The sequence below is a fragment of the Lathamus discolor genome, chromosome 6 (assembly GCF_037157495.1).
Source record: "Lathamus discolor isolate bLatDis1 chromosome 6, bLatDis1.hap1, whole genome shotgun sequence".
Classification (NCBI taxonomy): Eukaryota; Metazoa; Chordata; class Aves; order Psittaciformes; family Psittacidae; genus Lathamus; species Lathamus discolor.
The window spans coordinates 25,956,724-25,977,456 of NC_088889.1; the positions used below are offsets into that span (position 1 = coordinate 25,956,724).

The 20,733-nt window shown below is 38.7% G+C and overlaps 1 protein-coding gene across 1 annotated transcript in view; it reads left to right on the forward strand.

Annotated features, from left to right (window-relative positions):
- Positions 1-20,733, forward strand: part of BEGAIN (brain enriched guanylate kinase associated) — a 157,385-nt gene that overhangs the window by 91,756 nt on the left and 44,896 nt on the right. The window contains 3 exon segments of the mRNA XM_065684153.1: positions 2,648-2,809; positions 4,350-4,406; positions 9,067-9,133. Of these exon segments, the coding sequence (XP_065540225.1) occupies positions 2,648-2,809; positions 4,350-4,406; positions 9,067-9,133 (286 nt within the window).

Genomic DNA, 20,733 nt, shown 5'->3' on the forward strand with positions numbered 1-20,733 from the left:
AGTTTTATGCCCTAACCTCTGTTTTTTTTTTCTGATTTTGTACAAAGTTACAGCTAGAGCTTTACTACCCAAAGCATTATGTGGAAGAGTGCATGTAGGTAAACTGTTTCAGTGAAGCTTGTTAAGATAGTCTTAATTTTAATGGAATGAATAATCCCAGTCTGAAAGCAAAAAATTCAAGAATACAAACTTTTCAAAGTGAACTTCAAGTGAAAAAAAGGCTGAGCTTGAAGTGAAGTATATCCTTCAAAAATTTTCTGAACTGGGACCCTAACAAAGCACTGCCTTCCACCTAAGGATCAAGATTTATCCAGAACTCAAGTTCTGAAGCCCAAATTTCCCCACACAGACAGGTCTAGGCACACAGGCGTATGCAGAAGCAACTTCATTTCAGAAGTCGGGTGCTTTGTTCCTATCTAATCTTCACACAACTGAGACCCAAAGCAAGAAGGTACCTGCATGAGGAAGCAGAAGACAAAGTTATCAGAGGCCATTAACTTATCGCTTTTTCCTTTGTTAAACAGTTTCCAGCTGTTACTGACTTCAACATGTCATTCCCAATATATTTGTAACCCTACAGCCCCTCTTCCCCCCAGAGGTCAAACTTTGCCTTTGGCAAAAACTCCCCATTGCATCAGGATGTTATAACCTCCCCTGAGATGGCTTAGCTTGCATTAACTGCACTTGCCTAGCATAAAGCAGCAGCCTTGTCATTTTTATCTGAAACTGTAGCTGGAGAACCTACAGTCTACTTTTAGTACAAATCCTAGTGATTAGATTTTTAGAGCAGCAGACTTGAGATCAAATCTTTTTTTCACTCTAAACAGTTTTGACACTGTAACTCCCACTTCACGGAAGAAGAACCAAGTTGCAAGGCTGCAGGAAGGAAAACTAACCACTATTCTTTCCCAAGATGAGCAGATACTGGCAAAACTAAGCTAGAAGCAGAGCATGTGAAATGTAGTGTGATGTGGTAACATCATGAATGAGGACATGCAGAAATGAGCAGCATGGGTTCAAATTCTTACTTCCCTAGATAATTTGGGGGTTTAATTCACCAAGTGAAATATAAAAGCTAAATAACCGCATTACCTGGAGCTGCATTGAATGTCTGCATTAGGTTATATTAAGAGAATATAACTACAAGTAGTAATCTAAGTATAACTGCAACCACGCAATATGTGTAATTGAAATAGAGCACTGTGTTGGCAAAACATTAGACTCTTTCCTAGCTCTAACCTGCATGGATCAAGTAAGCAGCAACTGTAAAGCTTTTGCATTAAGTTACTGAAGCTCCTATCACAACTTGCAGAGAAGGCAGTCACAATGAAGAAGCTAAGTGTTTCTTGAAGAATGGCATGTTGTTCCCAACTCTCTTGTCTAATTAAAGACCCAAAATGTTATTCTACTGACAGCAGTACTCACCTGACATCAAAGGGAATCAAGATTTGCCATTCTTTTATGAAGAATTATTTTTATCATATGATTAAAAACAAGCAAGACAATTCACAATGCATCATATAGTAGCACTTTTGTCTCTAGGTGACAGCAGACTTCAGTTCCATAAGTGTCTCAGAGGTCCCACCTAATGTCAAGAGATCAGCTTAGTACTGAGACTGCAGTATCTGAACCAAGTTACAGTCACCCCCAGAAAATACCAGCTCTGACCAGAACCCCATCCTACTGTGCAACTAGCAAACATGCTAGAAAATTTAGGAGATTACAAACTAAATAAACAAGGATAAAAGGATTGTGCAGATAAGAACTGAGGCAAGTGCAGACTGGCTTACCTGAAGTCACACAGCCGAGCTCCAGTAAAGCAGGGAAAGGAGCCTGAGGTTCATCACTGAAAATCCAGAGGGATTATCTGGATGCAGATCATACTTTGACCTTCATGATAAAAATTTTGCTCATATCTATCTCCCAGCTTTATGCTATTTTATGTGATCTCTAAAGTAAAGAGAAAAATGATAGTGAAAACCTCTTTTCTCCAAATTCCATGCCTAGTGTTTGTTTAGTCAAAGAGTGTGACTGAAGTTAGCTTACAGGTAGGGCATACACTCTTTGTTAGTGAAAGAACTGAGAAAAATTAAGGATAACACCTGTGTCATGCTCTTTGCTCCCACAGAAGTGGGAAAATGGGGAAAGATCCATAACTTTAAAATTACTGTAATATTACCATCTCCTGCAGCATTACGGCCAGGGATTAGGGTGGAAACTGAATCAAGTAAGACAAAATTTTCTTTCTCCACAAAATATAACTTGTAGTATTAGCAAGGAAATATTTTTGCACAGTTTATTTAGAAATGCTTCTTTATAGATATCTGCTACTTCAGTCATGCTACGTTAAGATAACTCTAAATGACAGGTCCTGTTTGAAACCAAACTGTAGTGTATTTTATATTATAATGAGGATTCTTTTACAAAATATTAGTTAATGAGATATTAGCAACTAATGCACTGGAAAGGCCAGATGGGAAGATAGTCAACTGTCTAAATCAGATTTTCACAGTGAAGTAAACAAATTACTAAGCGCACTTATCTGGTTTAATGCCAACCTATACTCTAGGGAACTGATCAAAGAGTGGATCATGAAAAGCTTTTTGGGAGCAGCTAAATTCTACAGCTGTGGTCTTTGTTTTTCTAGTACTTTGCAAGAACAGAAGGGGGAATTACGAAAGCGTCTATCGTACACTACCCATAAACTGGAAATGCTTGAAACAGAATTTGATTCTACACGTCAGTATCTTGAAATAGAATTGAGACGTGCTCAGGAGGAACTTGAAAAAGTAACTGAAAAACTGAGAAGGTTAGTAACTAACTTTTTTAAATAAACAGTCTTTAGGAATTTATAAGTGGCTGTGTAAGATGTATGAATAAAAATAAAATCATATAGTCTCAAACATACATAACTTATTCATTATGCATCATGCTTTCACATTGAATATACATGTTTCATTTATCCAAACATATGTTACATACCACATGAAGTTATTTACATGTGATATGTAAAATGTCTCTGTATTTATAGTAAATATGCATATAGAAATATACAAATATAAGTGCATATATGACACTTTATGTGTAAATATACATGTGGATTAGTGCCACATTATGTTACACATGCAAAGATTATAAGCACAATATATATACATGTACTTATCATTTATATATACAGATAAATCTTTTTTCATTAGTTTAGCTGCACGTTTTCTGTTGTTATTCTCCATTGCATTGATACAACAGAATAGAATTTGGTCCTCCACCACTCAAAGCTGAGACTATGTACAATTGAAATGCTACTAGGACATTTTACATTATGCTATAGCATATCATTCACTTTTTAGTCCCAAGTAGATTGGAATGATACCAAAACCTATTATTATTTAAAATTGTTGAAGCTGTGGTGCAGCGCCATTGCAAATCAGGGGCCCAGTTAATGTTAACGATAAATTATAACACGCATGCACTGCTGACATTCCTGGTGCTGATTAAAATGGTCTGTAATCTAGCTTTAAATTTATCAGTGATTCTTATTATCATTTTTTTCATTTGTTTGCAAAACTTCTGAACCTAAAATTATCCATTTATGCAGGAATGTATTTGCATTTCTTGTGAGATGTTTCTAAAATGATGTAGATAATTGAACTGTTTGATTTAGCTCATTTGATGAGTCAAAACAAAATTCAGAATGAATCATCCCAGGGCTTCATACCCAATTCATACCCAAAGAAATATCTTTTATTCCTTGCAGAAGGCAAAACCCAAACCAAAACAAAGCTAGAAACCACCAGCAAACTGAGTCAGTCAAATCATTTGATCCAAATTTTAAAGAGAATGAAGCTGTAAGACCTCAAATTAGGAAACAACCTAATGTGATCTTATAACTTAAACGCTTCCTTAACCAGGGACACTTCTTAAGACAAGGCTAAAATCTACACACATCTATCAAGAGCAGTCTGGAAGCTGTCCATGCTGTTTTCTTGCCAACAGTGTATTTCCTATCACTTCATTGTGGTATGAAAAGTAATTTCACTCTTAACATAGGTTTGCTCCAGTACATTACAAGACAGGGAATGCTGGTACTCTTTTGTCTTGAAGAATTATTTCAGACACAGTTGCCATAAATTAGCAGAGGTGCTGATCACCCATTTTGTTAAAACAAAGGGGCTTCCTAGTCGTTGGGCACTGATGAGTCAAGAACTCTTCAAAACTCAGGCCAGGCAGTCTTCCTTTGCTCTAGGCAGAGTCTAGACCAAACATCAGATTGGTAGAGCAGACTTGCCAGTCTTCTAATGGACCATTGTACCATATTACAAAGAAAACATACATTAAAAATTATGTTTCAGGCAGGTGATTACTCCCCTGAAGACATATCATATTTGAAGGCCAAAATATTTTATGAGGTGAGCATTTAAAAGTGCTTCGATTTAGAATAGCAAGGCATACCACAAGCTGAACTAAATTTCCCAACCTGGAGAAGGATAATGTCTAATACAAAACTGTCATCCAAAAGCATGTCAGCAACATGTCACGAGGAAAATCAGTGTGAGAAAAACAAGAAACTAGAATTATTTTCAGTAATGTATCTCTTGCTTTATTCAAGAGCAATAAAGGGAGAGAAATTCACACACACAGACCCCAAAATAAATAAGCCCTGTGTACACGACCCACTTGCATACTAGAGAACATTTCTGTTATTAAACTTCCATAACTAAGTGCAGAATTTTTCTGAGAGGCCGAATGACCATCCATTTATATTCCTTTCTGAATGAATGCCTTTAGTATCTTAATTTATCCCGAATTACCTGTGTTGCTGCTAGGCCTCCCCTCTCTTAGCCAAACAAGGATGTCACTTATGTGGCTTAATGGTCAAGTTTTTGACCTCTTTACAAATACTTAGAGTTGCCCTTTTTCTTTATTTCTGGTGGGAGCAACAGCAGGGCACTGCTGATGAAGTTTGAATATATTAACTGTAAAGCATAGGTTCAGCTTTGAAAAGTGACTGAAAAGAGACTGGGGATTTCATATACCTCACAGTAGTCTCCTATCTGACATGATCAGCATAACTCTTTTTTTTAGGATAAAATTAAATAAAAATATTCAAATACCAATCTTGGAACCAAAACTGGACTCCAAAGTTCATGCTGTTTTCCTCCTTGAGACCCTACCTTGCACAACAATTTGGCCCCCGTCATAGCTTTTACCGGAACACAAGAAATAAACCCATACAGAGATTCGCACACACACACACACCCCAGTTGTTTCACCAAAAGGAAGATACTTCACGGACTGACAGGGTGTTCTGAACAGAAATCCTGTAGCTGTTTTAGTTTTGGAATAAGTGAAGGGAAAACTCTTTTGTTTTCGTGAGAAAGTCCAACTGGTGACAACAGAGAGAAGAAAGGCTTTTTGAACAAAAAGTTACCGTTTTAGCAGTCACTTTTCAAAGTTAAGCTGCACTTTGGGTGAAATTCTCTTCTTTCAAGAAAGTCAGCTCAAGCCTGTGTTTTACTTTAGATGTATTTCATGGCCTTAAGGGCTTGAGACTGAGTGGAAACAGAAGCTTTTGCAGACTTCCTCTTTAGTGGTGATCTGCAGTCTTAGAAAAGAGTGTGTTGTCTGCTGGGTTAGAACCCAGACATGTAATGTTCAATATGGTCAGAATATTTTTCATTAGACCCTAATGTGGTCAAGAATCTAAATATGCATTTAATACATGCCCATATATGCAACTGCAGGCACATGGGTATCACCTAACAATACAAACAATAAAAAAGCCATCAAGAAATGGGAATAAGTTATTGATTTACGGGAGCTTATACTTACAGCAGTTTTGCAGTGTAGCGAAGATGACCTACTGTTTGCTTTCATTACAAAGAAGCCTGATTTACAATGTTAAAATGTTTCACACAATGTTCAGGCTATCTGGGTGTATTTTTTCTGCAAACAAGGTTAAGTTACCATTTGTCTATCTATCTGATCATTTTCAAATTTGAATAATATTCCCAATTTTTTTTTTTTTTACAGTGTTGCCCACAGATTAATTTAACTATTCTGTTCCTCCTTTATCCCTTTAACACTTTCTTCCAAATATTTCTAAGTCCATTTCTCTCCTCACCACCCACATTTGCTGACACTTCTTTTGGCACAGTGGATTTCCAGTTTGGGTTATATGCATATATGTGCATGCGTATGTGCTTGTGTATGTGTGCACATAATTGTGCTTATTTTGACTACCTTTGCATACTGTTCTCAATAGAAACAGTTTTTGAAGCACAATTTCCTACTTAATGTGGATTTTTCAATTAGATTGGATTTTATTTTACTGGGAGGTGCCCAGGTTTTTTCCATGATAAATTAATGTGTTAAAGAACTAGGGTGTGTGGCCTGCTTTCTCCTGAACATACAACAGAGGAAAATTTGATGGTCAAAGAGAAAAGAAATCAGAAGCAGAGAAGCAGACTGTGATAAGCTCTTGCAAAAATCCTCTACCTATCTATGGCATGGAAGTGTTGCCATCAAAGAGCAAATATACTAATGGTAACCAGCCTTCCCATAATCTATATCAAAAGTGCCAACAGAAACTGAGGAGGAAACCTAGTGCTGTACTGCCACCCTTACAAGCCAGATATCCAAGTGGCAATTAGCAGTTACTGCTGGTTTTATTAATGAACTAAAAGTTCTAGAAAGGGAAACTTCAGGATCTCCCTTGAGTTCTCCTCATAGGTCTACACTGCAGAACAGACCAGAGTATGGAGACGCCTGAGCTAGAAAAGTCCTGAACCAGTATTTTTTTCCCCCTTTTCTTTCAGGAATTTATACAGATGGTTTTGAACCCATGCAAAATTTTAGGAGGTTGCAGGTGCTAAAAGTTTCCATCAGTTTAACACTACCTCTAATTGAGCCACAAGCTGCCTGGGTGCAGAGCAAGGTTAAACTTTTTTCTATTTTGCTTCATTAGAAAAAAACTGCAGACTACGACAGAGGAGATCAGACAGACCTGAGGCACTTCAGGTCTCAGCCAGCAGGCCTTATCATACTTTTTAAATCCTTTTTCTCCACACCACAGCACACAGCCTTACCAGCAAAACATAACTGTTTGTGCTGAGTAGCAGTTTGCAGGCAAAGCCAATCTAAGCCTTTTTACTTCCACTAATTTACCAAAATAATTTCTGATTTTGCGTGTGCCATGAAAAGCTGTGTACAAAGTACTCTGAGATTTCTCTCTGTTGTGTTGACAGCTAAATACCCATGAAAATCCCAAGTATACCTAGATCTGCACAAATAAATGTCTATACAGAGGCTTAGTGGCAAATGCTGTGTTTAACTGGAGCACGGACAATGCAGAGATCCGTAAACTTCAATCAATCCTTTAAGTCACACAGATATTTACACAATGGCATTGTGAGAACTGGTGAGTAATGACCAAACTATAGGTTAGTTCAGGTCTCACAGATTTTCAGCCCATTTGGGTCACCACCTTAGCAAACACTGTACCACAAATCCACCTTAGAGTGAGAAAATCTCCACTCTGTAGCTCTGTAAAATATACATGACACTGAAACCTCTCCCAGGCTCTCAGTGCACATTTGAAATGGATGGCCTGAAGCTGGGCTGACCCTTGATACCCCAGGGAGATTCATCCATGGGGGTGTCATCATTTATGCCCGCAGAGCAGAAGTCCTCTGCACAGACCTCCCCTCCCAGGTCTGTGGGGCAGATGTTACCATATTACTAGGAGCCTCAAGCCAGAGCACTGCATGCCTTGTGAGGGGCACCATGAGCCACTGGCCTGTCCCTGAACAGAGAATTTTTATCATTTAACTGGAAAGAAAATCTCCATGGCAACAGATACAGGGAGAGAACTGAACCATCACATTGCTTCACTGCCACAAAGGGGCAAGTTGGACCCCTTGGTTTTCAGTGGCATAGTTCAAATGCAAATCTTCATTCCAGTTTTAAGAACGACTCCTAACCATACAATAAACCAAAGAGACTTCTTTAACCCCAGTCCCTTCCTGATCATCATGGAAGCTATACACAGATCCAGGCTTCTCAGAGCAGTGGTTTTCTGCTGAAAAAAGCATGCATTAAATCTGTGATCACTCTTACAGTGAACTAACCCTAACACTTGCATTCTACCTCAAATCAACTCACTATTGAAAATACTTTGGCATGTTGACCTAAGATTCCCAGTACAAACAGATAGAAGTATTCAGACAAAGTTTTCACAGCTGAGCTTCTAGCATTTGCTTTACATCCTGCTGAGGTGGTATGTACAAACATGACCAAGGAGCTACCCTCCATGCCTTCAATGAAGAGAAAAGGAAACCTTTCTCACACCTACCAAAATAATGATGCTTTTCCCACAGCCAGTGCAGCTTGCTCATTACAATACCAAGGTTACGAGCTAAGCAACCTAAAGATGTACAAATTGAATCTTCGGTGCATCTTTCTATAATAAGCAGGGAAGCCTCATTTTGTGAGTCCATTCAATCCCTTGGTGCTAATAAACCTTTTCCAGGCTAAGCTATCTGAATGTATGGCCTGGAGAAAGAGGATATGTTTAGCTCTTGAGAATAGGCGACTCCTTGAACTTCTGTAAAAAGAAGGAATATTCTCTTTATATGGCGCTTTTGCTACAGTCATTAGGTTTCTGCTGCAATTTTCCATATTAAGATTGCCACATGAATCTTTTTCTGTACTAAAAGACACATAAGGAAGCTCAAGCTTCCTCTCTAGCATATTACTCCTGAGCCTGATGTAAAGCTACAGTCTCTTTGTGCAAGTTCCCATGCTGTGATGCATGAGAGAGAACAGCAAACATATTTTTACTTCCTGGTGGAATTTGCTGCTGATTATAGTAAGCAAACATGAAAAAAGAAGCTTGCTTAGGAAGTAGGTGGTAATTACATTTCAAAGGCAACCACTGACTGGCAACAGGAGTGATAAAAAAAGAAGATTTCAAGTACTGCAAGCCAAGGTTTTTTACTGCTGTAAAAATTACAGGTAAAGAACAACCTGAAAAACAATGCATTCAATTACATTATATCTTTGTTTTAGGATACAAAACAACTACCTAGCCTTACAAAGAATTAATCAGGATCTGGAGGATAAACTTTACAGAATGGTAAGTTGTTATAAATGAACTTTCCTTTTTAATTAAATATGGTTTTATGGTTCTTAAATCATAGGACAAATGTATATGTAGCTGTGACAAAAAATAAACACCCTAATGCTCCAAACATAGTATGCTTTAAAAAGATATCTGACTTTATCAATATCAGCTTTTAGAGCTAAAGCTGTGTGTGATGGCATAAGTCTATCAATTTAAAAAGAAATTTCACTGGCTGATGATCTGGATGAGAAAATTGTACTTTCAAAATAATTCTGGTTAATTTAGTTAATAACTTCATGGGTTTTAAATATTTATGTTTTCATTAATGACAAATTTAAATAAGGTAATGCAAAGTTTTCTCATGTTTCTTAGATGCTTTAACTCAGCTTTTATTAAGGTATTTAATAGAGCTTGAATGATCTGACTTTTATATGCTGTCATAACTCTCAAACTCAGTGTATTAATTTCCAATTTGCATGTGTCTGCAACTGCAATGTCACTGTCACTGGCCAATTTATAACTCAGTGAGGAAATCACTGCACCATTTATGGGCTTCACATCTAGGACTAGTATTGAAAGACACAGCTCCACTCATTCAAAATAGTTTGGAGATGTTAAAAAGAAATAGTGCCCTGGCTCATTGTTAATGCTGCTGGGACATCAGACTTGCTGTTAGGAGAAAATCTATAGAGAAATGTGAATGGAAGGTTTAAAGAGGAAATTTTTAAACTTTCAAAGACCCTCAGGTTATAATTGTAGACTGACCCGCTTCCTCCTTTCCTGGCTCAGGATGATCAGTGGTCCTTTGTTCCAGTTCCACCCAGCCCCTGGACCTGATGTGGCCCTAGAAAGCATAATGCACACATGTAAGCACGCAGTTTATAGGTCCAGAGTCCTAATGTACAGCTACAAGGATGCTAGGATAAGCCTGCATTTTACACAAGTATCATATGTAACATTTGCATAGGTGGGCAACTTGGAATGGGTGGGACAGATTATTGTGCTTTCACAGTAAATAGGGACGGTGGCAACATACTGGAGAGATACCAGCCTTTACTAAGAAATGTGAAACAGATCTTTGAAAATATCATCATTCTTATCTCAGCAGTCTGTTGAAATAGCTGACAATGAATAGAACACTGATGCCTTTGTAACTGGCTAACAACAGGGCAAAGTCACAGCTGGGTTATAGTGATGTTTGTTCATAAATTTATATAAACACTGTGCAAGTATAAATAACTTTTTTCTCATTTTTTTTTTCTTCCCTCTTCTTTTGTTAATTCTTTTTCCTTCGGGATTTTTTCTTGATCTGCGGCCTGAAATTTATTACATATGCATTACAAAAGAAAAATAAAGTAGAGGCATTCTGACTGGTAAATAAAATAAAAATATTACAAACATAGAAAGAAGGACTCTAGAAAATCCATGCTTTTTTATCAGGTATTTCAGATCAAAGTAAAGAATTTTTAACCTGCTGTTTAAGCATCCACTTAAAACCCTGAGAAATTATTTCAGAGCACAGTACAGAAAGAAAGAAGGCTGGTTGTATGGAACACTCTACCTTCCTATATCCCACTAATATGACAGTCATTGAAGGCAGCTTTAAAGGCTTGAAGATCAACCAGAGTCTGTACAGCACTTAACTCCAGACTGTTCTGCTGTCTGAAAAATTGAAACTGAAGACACAAAACCAAACAAATGTCAAATTGAAATCGTATTGAAAGCAGAAAGATGAGGAACATACTACCATATTTGATTTAGATAAGACAAAACATTTGATTTTCAGGGCGCTTGAAAACCCCTCGACACTTCAGAGAAAGTTCTATTAAATAACAGCTGGTCTGGTTAATCAACAGCTTATGGTGGACAGAGCTTTTGGATACCTTTCTCTCCTTTTTCTGCTTAGGAAGAACAGCCACGTATATTTGAGAGTTTTGAAGTTACTCAGTTTGTCATTCCGGAGTCAAAAGCCTTTGATTTCTCTGCCTTTATACATATCCAAATATATAAACTATGCGTTTACTTTCTCCCTCTGTCCCCCACCCCATCTCTTTATATACACACATACATTATGTATATAAACATACACATACATGCACTCAGATTCATACACAAGTTTTGACCATTTTATGTGTCCAAATGCAACAAGTAGGAACAAGGAGATCCCTGGGGCAGTGGTCCCTCACTCCCCTTGTCTGCAGGTGACCTGGGATGCTCCCAGGAGACCATGCTCTCTCTGCCCTTACAACTCCCCCTCTCCCAGTGACTGGCTGCAGCTCATCACAATTAAACTAGGACTCCACCTTGGCCACCCTCTTCTGATTTTTTTTTGGATCCTGAGTGTTAAAGCCTTTCATTCCTGCTCCTGGTATAAGGGATGTAAAACATAATCATTAATTCATTAGCAGTCACAGAAAAGAAGCTGAAGTAGCTGTTATTTTTCTTCTAGGCTCTGCTTCCTTTTGAGTGCTAATCTATAAAATATTAAAAAATATTTGAGAGCACACTTCTTATCAAGGCAAATTGTATCCAACTGAAACTTCTGTCACATCGGAACTGGAAATAAAAATAGAAAACATAAACCAGTCTGTGTTGGGAGAGTTTGCTGTATTAAACTGGGCAAGACCAAACATATAGCACAGTAGAGGCAGATGTAGCACAGAACTAAAATTCTGCTGTCACTATTCATAAAATTCTTGCTCTTACCACAGTCTGGGTCTTTAACTGGAGAAGATTTGTTTCACCTTATAAGCTCTGGTTAAGAAGAAGAATATACAGGCTGTCTTCTTAAATAAATGAGCTTTCTAACTCTTTTTTTTTTTTCCATTAAGATGTAGGAAAAGACTAAACAGATTCCTCAAATTTTGCACTGTGATTACATCACAGGACTGTTCGATTAAAGAATCTTTTTTAATATCTAGTGCCTGTTGTCACAAGTAGTCTGCATTTTCCCTTACACTTTTCTGATTTTCCAAAGGATGCTCTGCCATGGTCTTGTTGCTCACAAACAGCAATTACAAGTAGATTATGCAAGTCATCCCAGCCACATGTCCTGTACATGATCTCAGTCCAACGGTATTCCCCATATGATCATCACTGGAATTAAGCAATATATTTTAAAAAGCTTTTGAAGTTCTAAGGCTTTTGGTTGCAGTTAGTTCTGTAATTTTACCCTTAAAGCCAGATTTTTAGTGGCATATACATTTGGGAAGAACCGATACCTAATAATAGCTGCTTGATAAACCTAATTGCTAATGAAAATCTCACCCATTTCTCCTCTCCCATCTGTATTTTGAACGTTGCTGAAAACTTTATCAAGGAAATCCAGCTGCAAAAAGCTCGCAAGACCTTATTCTCCAGAAACATCCTAAATTTTGCCTTTTGTAATTAGAAAGCAACAGTTTGACAGACAGACATCTCGACGGTATAAGCTCACTTCTCATGCAAAGTCTTTCAAGAGGCCAGAATGTAAAGCCCTGTTCAGTCTAAAATACATGTTATCTGCAACTAATGCAAAAATACACATGCAGCATTAGTGGTGAATATGGAAGGTGACAGCTGTATGGTTGGGAACAAAGCCCTCTGATGACCTGAAAAGTAGCAGATAAATCAATGTACCCAGTTCATAAACCCTTACTCCCACATACCCCTTGGACTGCCAACTCATCTCCCTCAAGCCTGCTACCAAACTCTGGTTCTTCAAAGACCTGCTGGTTTTGGTTGCTGTTTTTAAGGCAGGAAATTGCTTTTTTTTCCCTCAGCGCCAGAGCAGGACCTTTCGGTAGCGTAGTCAATACTGAATGCTGTCATACATAGGCGACATAACTGGACTCCTGTGCTTTGTTGTGTAGGAGATGCTGCCCACCGGCTCCATCAGCACTGCAAGGCTCCCCACCGTGGCCACAGCTACTGGCACTTTGGTTCTCCCCTCTGCAAAGCAAGCATCAGTCATTATACATTCTGTCATCTGCCAAGATGAAAACTGTTATATCACATTAGTGCCTAATTTTTCATTTGCATCAAGAAGGCTAGAGGGTATGACTCAGCCATAAATTTGGAAGTAATTATTGTATAAACCAGCAGTAAAGAGGGATTTGTGTTAAGGATGATCAGGTCTGAAACGCTTAACTATCTGAGCACTACACTGATTTTTATGCTGCTTCTTACTCTGACTATGAGCTCAAGGAGGAGTACAAGGTACAGCAAATACTTTATGCTCTCTGCTGACTGATGAGAGTTATTTATCCAATTCTTCAATATCTTTGGCTTTCTGGTCTGCTGGCCATAAGATATTCCTAAGCATCTGAATATGAGGAAATCCAAAGAATAATTATTATGAGTTGGACAATTTTGAGTGGTGTTCTAAGACTTTGCATGAGGGAAATGTTGTTTTAAAGGAAGCAGCTTGCTGGAAATCCAAGCCAGGAAGGTAAATAATATGAACAGTGGTGAGGAATCTGATGAACAATTTCAGTCAAGAATCAAAAGCATCTAACTAGCAGGGTGAGCCCATTGCTTTGGCTTTGGAATTTAAACTAGTCACTAGACTGTACCCGAGTCTCCCAAGACAGCTATAAGACAGCTACCAGTCACCCTTCAGTGTGGTTTAAATCATATATGAAAGATGAAGGCAACGAAGAAAAAGCCTATTTCTGACACAAACCTAACAAAAGCAGGAGCCCAACATGTTTATGTCCTGGCCCCATCCCTGGAAGTGTTCAAGGCCAGGTTGAAAGCGGCTTTTGGCAGCCTTGTCTAGTGGAAGGTGTCCCTGCCCATAGCAAGGGGTTGGAACCAGATGATCTTTAAAGTGCCTTCCAACCCAGACCATCCTGTGATTGTATGATGAATTTGACAGTGACTTTGAAAGGAGTGATTTAAAACACATTATTTTAATTTTCTTTTCTTTGTGAAGAATAACTTGCTTCTCCCCATACTGTATGTCCCATGAAAATCAAACAGAGATGACCTAAATATACTTAAAAGGATTTGCATCCCAAAGGCAAGAAAAGTTTAGAGTCAGCTCAACCTGACAGGCTCATTTGCTCACATTCAGTGAAGACAGCTGTGAATTTCAAGAGATATTTATACTGGTTGGTTAGTTAAGGCAGAAGCCAGAGAAGGTCCATGCTTTGTGAACTAAAACAACGGCAAAAAAACATTTCTAAGGAAGGAAATGACTATAAATGCCATAGAAACAAGTCATTTATGAAAGTAGTAGTTGAAAAAAATGCATTTCTAAGAGGACCTTAGGTTTTACCTTTTTATGCTTACAGGCATTTTGTACTAAAGACCTCCATCTCTCACTGGCTGTTCTCACACTCATTTTTCAAGTAAAAAATTATTGCCAAATGGACAGTAAAATCAGCCTTTTAAACCTACACACATTAAGACCTGTAGCAACTACATAGGCTCAGACTGAGCATATCCATTAGTTTTGCAGTCAAATAAATGAATCGTTCTGGGTAAATTTGGAATATGTCTCCTCACAAGAGCACACAGGCTTTCAGTCATCCTCAGTTATTTCTCTCTCTCTGAACAGAGATTCATTTCCCACTGTTATCCCATTGTTATGTGGCTGGCAAAGCGAACCTTCTTCCTCAGAGACTCGTAAGGCAGTCCATCCTCTTCCTAATTGTTGTAGATGAACATGACATCATAAGAGACTGTTCTGAAAACTAGTTTCCATTTTTTCCAAAGCCATGGGATTATTCTTCTGTTCTGTCTCTCCCTCTCAGTAGGACTTCTCCCACAGGCATGACCACAGCCTAAGAAAGCTGTAAAGTGGTGGTGGGCACCTCTCACTTCCGACATCATCTCTATTACATGATAACAGAACTCTTTCCTTCTCAACATGTGTCTTATCTCTTGTCAGCCAGTATACAGTTCTGATACCTGAGCTTTTTGATTGTTTTCTTCATCCTGATCTCCATGGTTTGGGCTCTGTCTCCCAGGACACCCCCTGGGGCTACCATTTTGACAAGCTGGGAATAGAAACAGCTGTTGTTTTCAAAGTAGCTGAAAATAATAGAAATATTTCTGGGATGTGGGTATCTTTAACCTGTGCCTTCTTCGTAAGTCTCTTCAGCCTTTGTGAGTGTCTGCCAACTCACCACAAAGAAAGGGAAATGAAGAAGAAGTAAGAATAAGCCTGAAAAGGCCTTCTGTAGAAGGCTCTTCTCATCTCAAAGTCCTTAATGAAAGCAGGTATCACGTGTCAATGTGGAAAATAAGGCACAGAAGAGGAAAGTGTCTTAGCTAAGGTCATTGAGAAGCAAGAAGCAAATTTCAAAATGACTTCAAGGCCTTCTTTATACAAATCCACTGCTTACAATAAGATCAATGTATTTCCTAGATTCTCTTAGATTTAGTTTACAATGCCAGTCACTTATCTTCTCTCTACAAAATAAACAGAAAATGGCAGACAGGGTTTATCATAGATTGATTAAAAGAAAAGAAAAGGAAGGAAAAAGGAAACTATATACAAGTGGAGTACTGGTATATTTAGTCCAGGTTGCTATAGGGGGGTTGTGTCACCTGTTTCTGTAATAGTTGCTAAGCCACTGGCCATCATATTTGAAAAATCATGGCAGTCAGGTGAAGTTCCCGACGACTGGAAAAGAGGTAAATATAACCCCCATTTTCAAGAAGGGGAAAATGGAAGACCCGGGGAATTACAGACCAGTCAGTCTCACCTCTGCCTGGTAAAATCTTGAAGCACATTCTCCTGGAAGGCACGCTAAGGCACATGAAAAACAACAAGGTGCTTGGTGACAGCCAGCATGGCTTCACTAAGGGGAAATCCTGCCTGACCAATTTGGTGGCCTTCTATGATGGGGCTACAGAATTGGTGGATAAGGGTAAAGCAGTTGACGTCATCTACCTGGACTTGTGCAAAGCATTTGACACTGTCCCACACGACATCCTTGTCTCTAAATTGGAGAGATATCAATCTGATGGATGGACCACACGGTGGATAAAGAACTGGCTGGACGGCCGCACACAAAGAGTTGTGGTCAATGGCTCGATGTCTGGCTGGAAACCAGTAACGAGTGGTGTCCCTCAGGGATCGGTGTTGGGACCGGTCTCATTTAACATCTTCGTCGCTGACATGGACAGTGGGATTGAGTGCGCCCTCAGCAAGTTTGCCAATGACACCAAGCTGTGTGGTCCGGTTGATACACTGGAGTGAAGGGATGCCATCCAGAGGGACCTTGACACGCTTGTGAGGTGGGCTAATGCCAACCTTATGAAGTTCAACCATGACAAGTGCAAGGTCCTACACCTGGGTCGGAGCAATCCCAGGCACAGCTACAGACTGGGCAGAGAAGAGATTCAGAGCAGCCCTGCAGAAAAAGACTTGGGGGTGCTGGTCAATGAGAAAATGAACATGGGCCGACAGTGTGCGCTCACAGCCCAGAAAGCCAACCATATCCTGGGCTGCATCAAAAGGAGCGTGACCAGCAGGTCAAAGGAGGTGATCCTGCCCCTCTACTCTGCTCTTGTGAGACCTCACCTGGAGTATTGTGTGCAGTTCTGGTGTCCTCAACATAAAAAGGACATGGAACTGCTGGAACAAGTCCAGAGGAGGGCCACGAGGATGATCAGGGGACTGGAGCACCTCCTATATGAAGACAGGCTGAGGAAGTTGGGGCTGTTCAGCCTGGAGAAGAGAAGGCTGCGTAGGGACCTCATAGCAGCCTTCCAGTACCTGAAGGGGGCCTATAGGGATGCTGGGGAGGGTCTCTTCATCAGGGACTGTAGTGACAGGACAAGAGGTAACAGGTTAAAACTTAAACAGGGGAAGTTTAGATTGGATATAAGGAGGAAATTCTTTCCTGTTAGGGTGGTGAGGCACTGGAATGGGTTTCCCAGGGAGGTTGTGAGTGCTCCATCCCTGGTGGTGTTCAAGGCCAGGTTGGATGAAGCCTTGTGTGGGATGGTTTAGTGTGAGGTGTCCCTGTCCACGGCAGGGGGGTTGGAACTAGATGATCTTGAGGTCCTTTCCAACCCTAACTATTCTATGATTCTATCTTTGGTAAATTTTTTTACCACAAATGGCCTGTAGCTCTAGCAGAGTCCTTTTTGTTTGCCAAGATATAACATGTAATCTTCTTTCTTTTTCGTTTTCCCTCTGGAAACAAACATTTCTTCTTTCAGCCTATTGTCACTAACACAGCCTCAGAAGATACTATTACATTGACTTCAGCATCAATCAACACCATCTCTATTCCCTCCAGCTATTATTTACTTAGCATTTTATTATCCAGTAGGGCTCTACTCTGGCAAGGCATGCCACTGATGTGAAATATGGGAGATAGGTATATAGAAGGACTACAAGCACATTTTGTCAGCTTCATCTAAATTACTAGTAGAAAGAGCACAGGCGGTAAAGTTGACTAGCCAGCTTTGAAAGGCTTTTAATAAGTTGATAGGTAAGATACTTTTTCAAGGAGAATTTCAATGCTGCAGGAGACCAAAGGAGGTGATGACAAGCAAAACCATCCCTCTGGCTTCCGATAAGTTAGTCCTGCTGCCAGTTAGGTTAGGTGATGGACTGATTACGTTCATTTATAAACAGCAGATCCTCAGTGCTGAAGTTTTCCTAAAGAACTAGTTTTAAGCCAGCAAGATAAACAGTTATAAACTGAAAAGAATATTTTTGCCACAGAAGATATCTAGTGCCTGGAGTAAAGTCCTGAGCACTTGAAAAAGATGAGCAGCCAGCTAATTCATCCTTAGAGGAGCAATCAGGATGTGAAGTAGTACCTTGTTCATCCATATTTTATATCAGAGTCTATCTAAGCAGAACCGAAGCCAAGAATGATTGACATGCTAAGACCAGGTTTGCGGTCACTGAATTTAGATAAAGTTTCCCTGTTTATAACTTAAATTTGCTGCTCAGATTTCCATTCCAAAAGAGCTGGGTAAGAGGAGACAGGTGCCTTTACCCCAAACTCATGTTAGACACAGGGTACTCATTGAACTGAAAACCTCAGGAATATTTCCAGATGACACAGTGATGAGACCACCTTTAGCAGGAGGTGCAGATGTAAGCAGCTTTTATTATAATATCCTTTTGCATAGTGTATGCCATGTATGTTGGCCTTATTTCAAACAAGGAGCAAACCCCTACAGCTATCAGTGATAGCCTTATTTCAAACAAGGAGCAAACCCCTACAGCTATCTGTGATAAGTCATGTGAACTGATGTACACTGCTCAGAAAGGCAATACTCCTATTGACCTCAGTTAATGTGTGCTTGCCCCATGAAGAAACACTAAAGACCAACACAAGTACTTTTTTGTATTGGAAAGATAAGTAATTATCTTGTATAAGTTTTACAAATCACTTGCAAGAAAAGCATGCCTTTACTTCAGAAGCAGTGTCTCAACAGCACTTCACTAACCAGATTTCTTTCTGTGATATGTTATTAATTATATACCAGTGTCAATTTTGTTTTTTACTTTACTGCTATGGAATTTAATTTCAAGCCTGTGACATTGGGTAGTCAAGGAAACAAATCTTTATGAGACCTTTGCTAGTACAAGGTTGAATTTGATCTTAAGAGCAAATCTTTCTTGAAGTGAAATGCCATAGAGCATAAGATCAAAATCATCAGACAAAACTCTATAGCTCCACAATATTATCTTTAATAACATTATATTGTTTGGAAATCAAGAAAAGAAATTGGATTCTGCTGCATGTAATTTTTAATCAGAAATCAATGTTTATTAAAAAGGATAAATTCTATAATTTAACTTTGATGGACAAATTAGATCAGGTCAGTAATTTAGATTTGAGACAACACATCATTTATCAGGGAAAAGATACTGCTTATTTCCATAGCTCTCTTTTGCAGAATAAATCTTTTAAATTGTTATGGACATCCATATATCCAGTTCCTCTGATCTACCATAAAAAAAGGAAAATACTAAGCTTGAACATTCCACTATGAATTATATTCCTGTATTTTTCTTACATCAAGAAGTCCATAGTAAGCAGAAAAAGGTGTTAAAAAAGCAAACCTCTCTAAGTCTAAACTCTATCCTCCTCCCTTGTAACTCTTTTAGTAGTAGGGCAAAGTGGATTATGAAAACTTCAGCTGACAGATAAATCTCTTGCCTTACAAATACCTTTCTTGCTTTTCCTTGGTATGTCTTCATGAAATCCATCCCCAACTCTAATTGACTTTTCCTCCTCATTCAAGCCAATTTTTTTAATCCTTTATATCTTGGAATACCCTTGGTCCTGGACTTACGTCTTGAAACCAACAGTCCAGGTGCACGCAAGCACACTAGTGTCTCAGCCTCCATAAAGTGTTTTCTCATTCTTCTCTTCTGTGATTTCTTAGATACGTCTTGTCTATTTTCTATTTTCCCTCTGATAGCCTTGATCTCCATGAAGGCATTGTTTGAAGTAGCTTGCTGGTCATGTGGTACACAGATTTCACTATCTGCTGTATAAATTTCCTGGATTTTCTTCAAATTATTTCCTTCTTAGCCTTATTTTCAGTCTTGCCACCTCTATAAAATTCTTCATTATTACAGAAGATACATGTGGAAAAATAGACCTTTTTATTTTGGAAAATGACGGATATCCCAAACATTCTCAATGTGACCATGGATTTTTTCAATGAGCTTAAATTAACTAAATTAATAGTTTTGACTATTCTTCCCCAATGCACCATAGAATAATCTGGCATGAGAAGGATTAGAGAAGACTTGATTTAATTATATGCTCTGTCTGAGCAAATACAATTCAATTAAGGAAGATGTGATTATTAAATCTAGAATGCATTAGCATGCATCAATCAGCTGTATGAGCTTTAAATTAATAAATAGTTCTTTTACAGTTATCTAACTACTAGACAGAAAATCAGAATTAAAACCTCTAATAAAATTAGCCCAAGTCTCTCAATGCAGTTTTTAAAGCATAATTCACTGAATGGATCTTAACGCATCATCTTTAGTAAGCTCAATGGAGTTTGTTCCAGTGTTGAGTGGTGTTAAAGTATTAGAGGATTCTGTTTTGTCACAAAACATAGTTTTCTGTATTGCAGGTTTAATTGAAGAGAGCACAGTACAATATATTGGGATTTTTTTGTCTCAAATTACCTTATAGTTCAAGGGTTTTTTTTTCAAAACTTCTGTACTTTCCTGATTAAATATTTTAGAAATTCTTCTCTCAAATTTCTAGTGTGGATGCAGAGAGATATCAAAGAATGGAGTGCATACATAAGCAAAGGATAAATAGAATAAAACTTTAATAATGTACAAGATACCAGGAAAGCAGATTAAAGTCTATCAGAAATCTATCTTATCAAGATAGATTTAATTCCCTCTAATAGGATGCAACCATTCAATATCCAACTCAAGATGCTACTGAGAGAATGTAGGGAGTGCAAAATATGGCTGTGTAACCTGCTGTGTTAAGATTTCCCATATGTAAAGCTATATATCTGACTTTATCGGCCTGACATGAGGAGTATCCGAGCAAGTAAAACCCTCTCCTGGAGCTACATCAAGCCTACCCTACAAGCAGGAGAAACCCCTATGCTCATACTGCCAACAGAAAGCTGAAAGCAGAACTTTTTAACCTCAGGCTGAATGT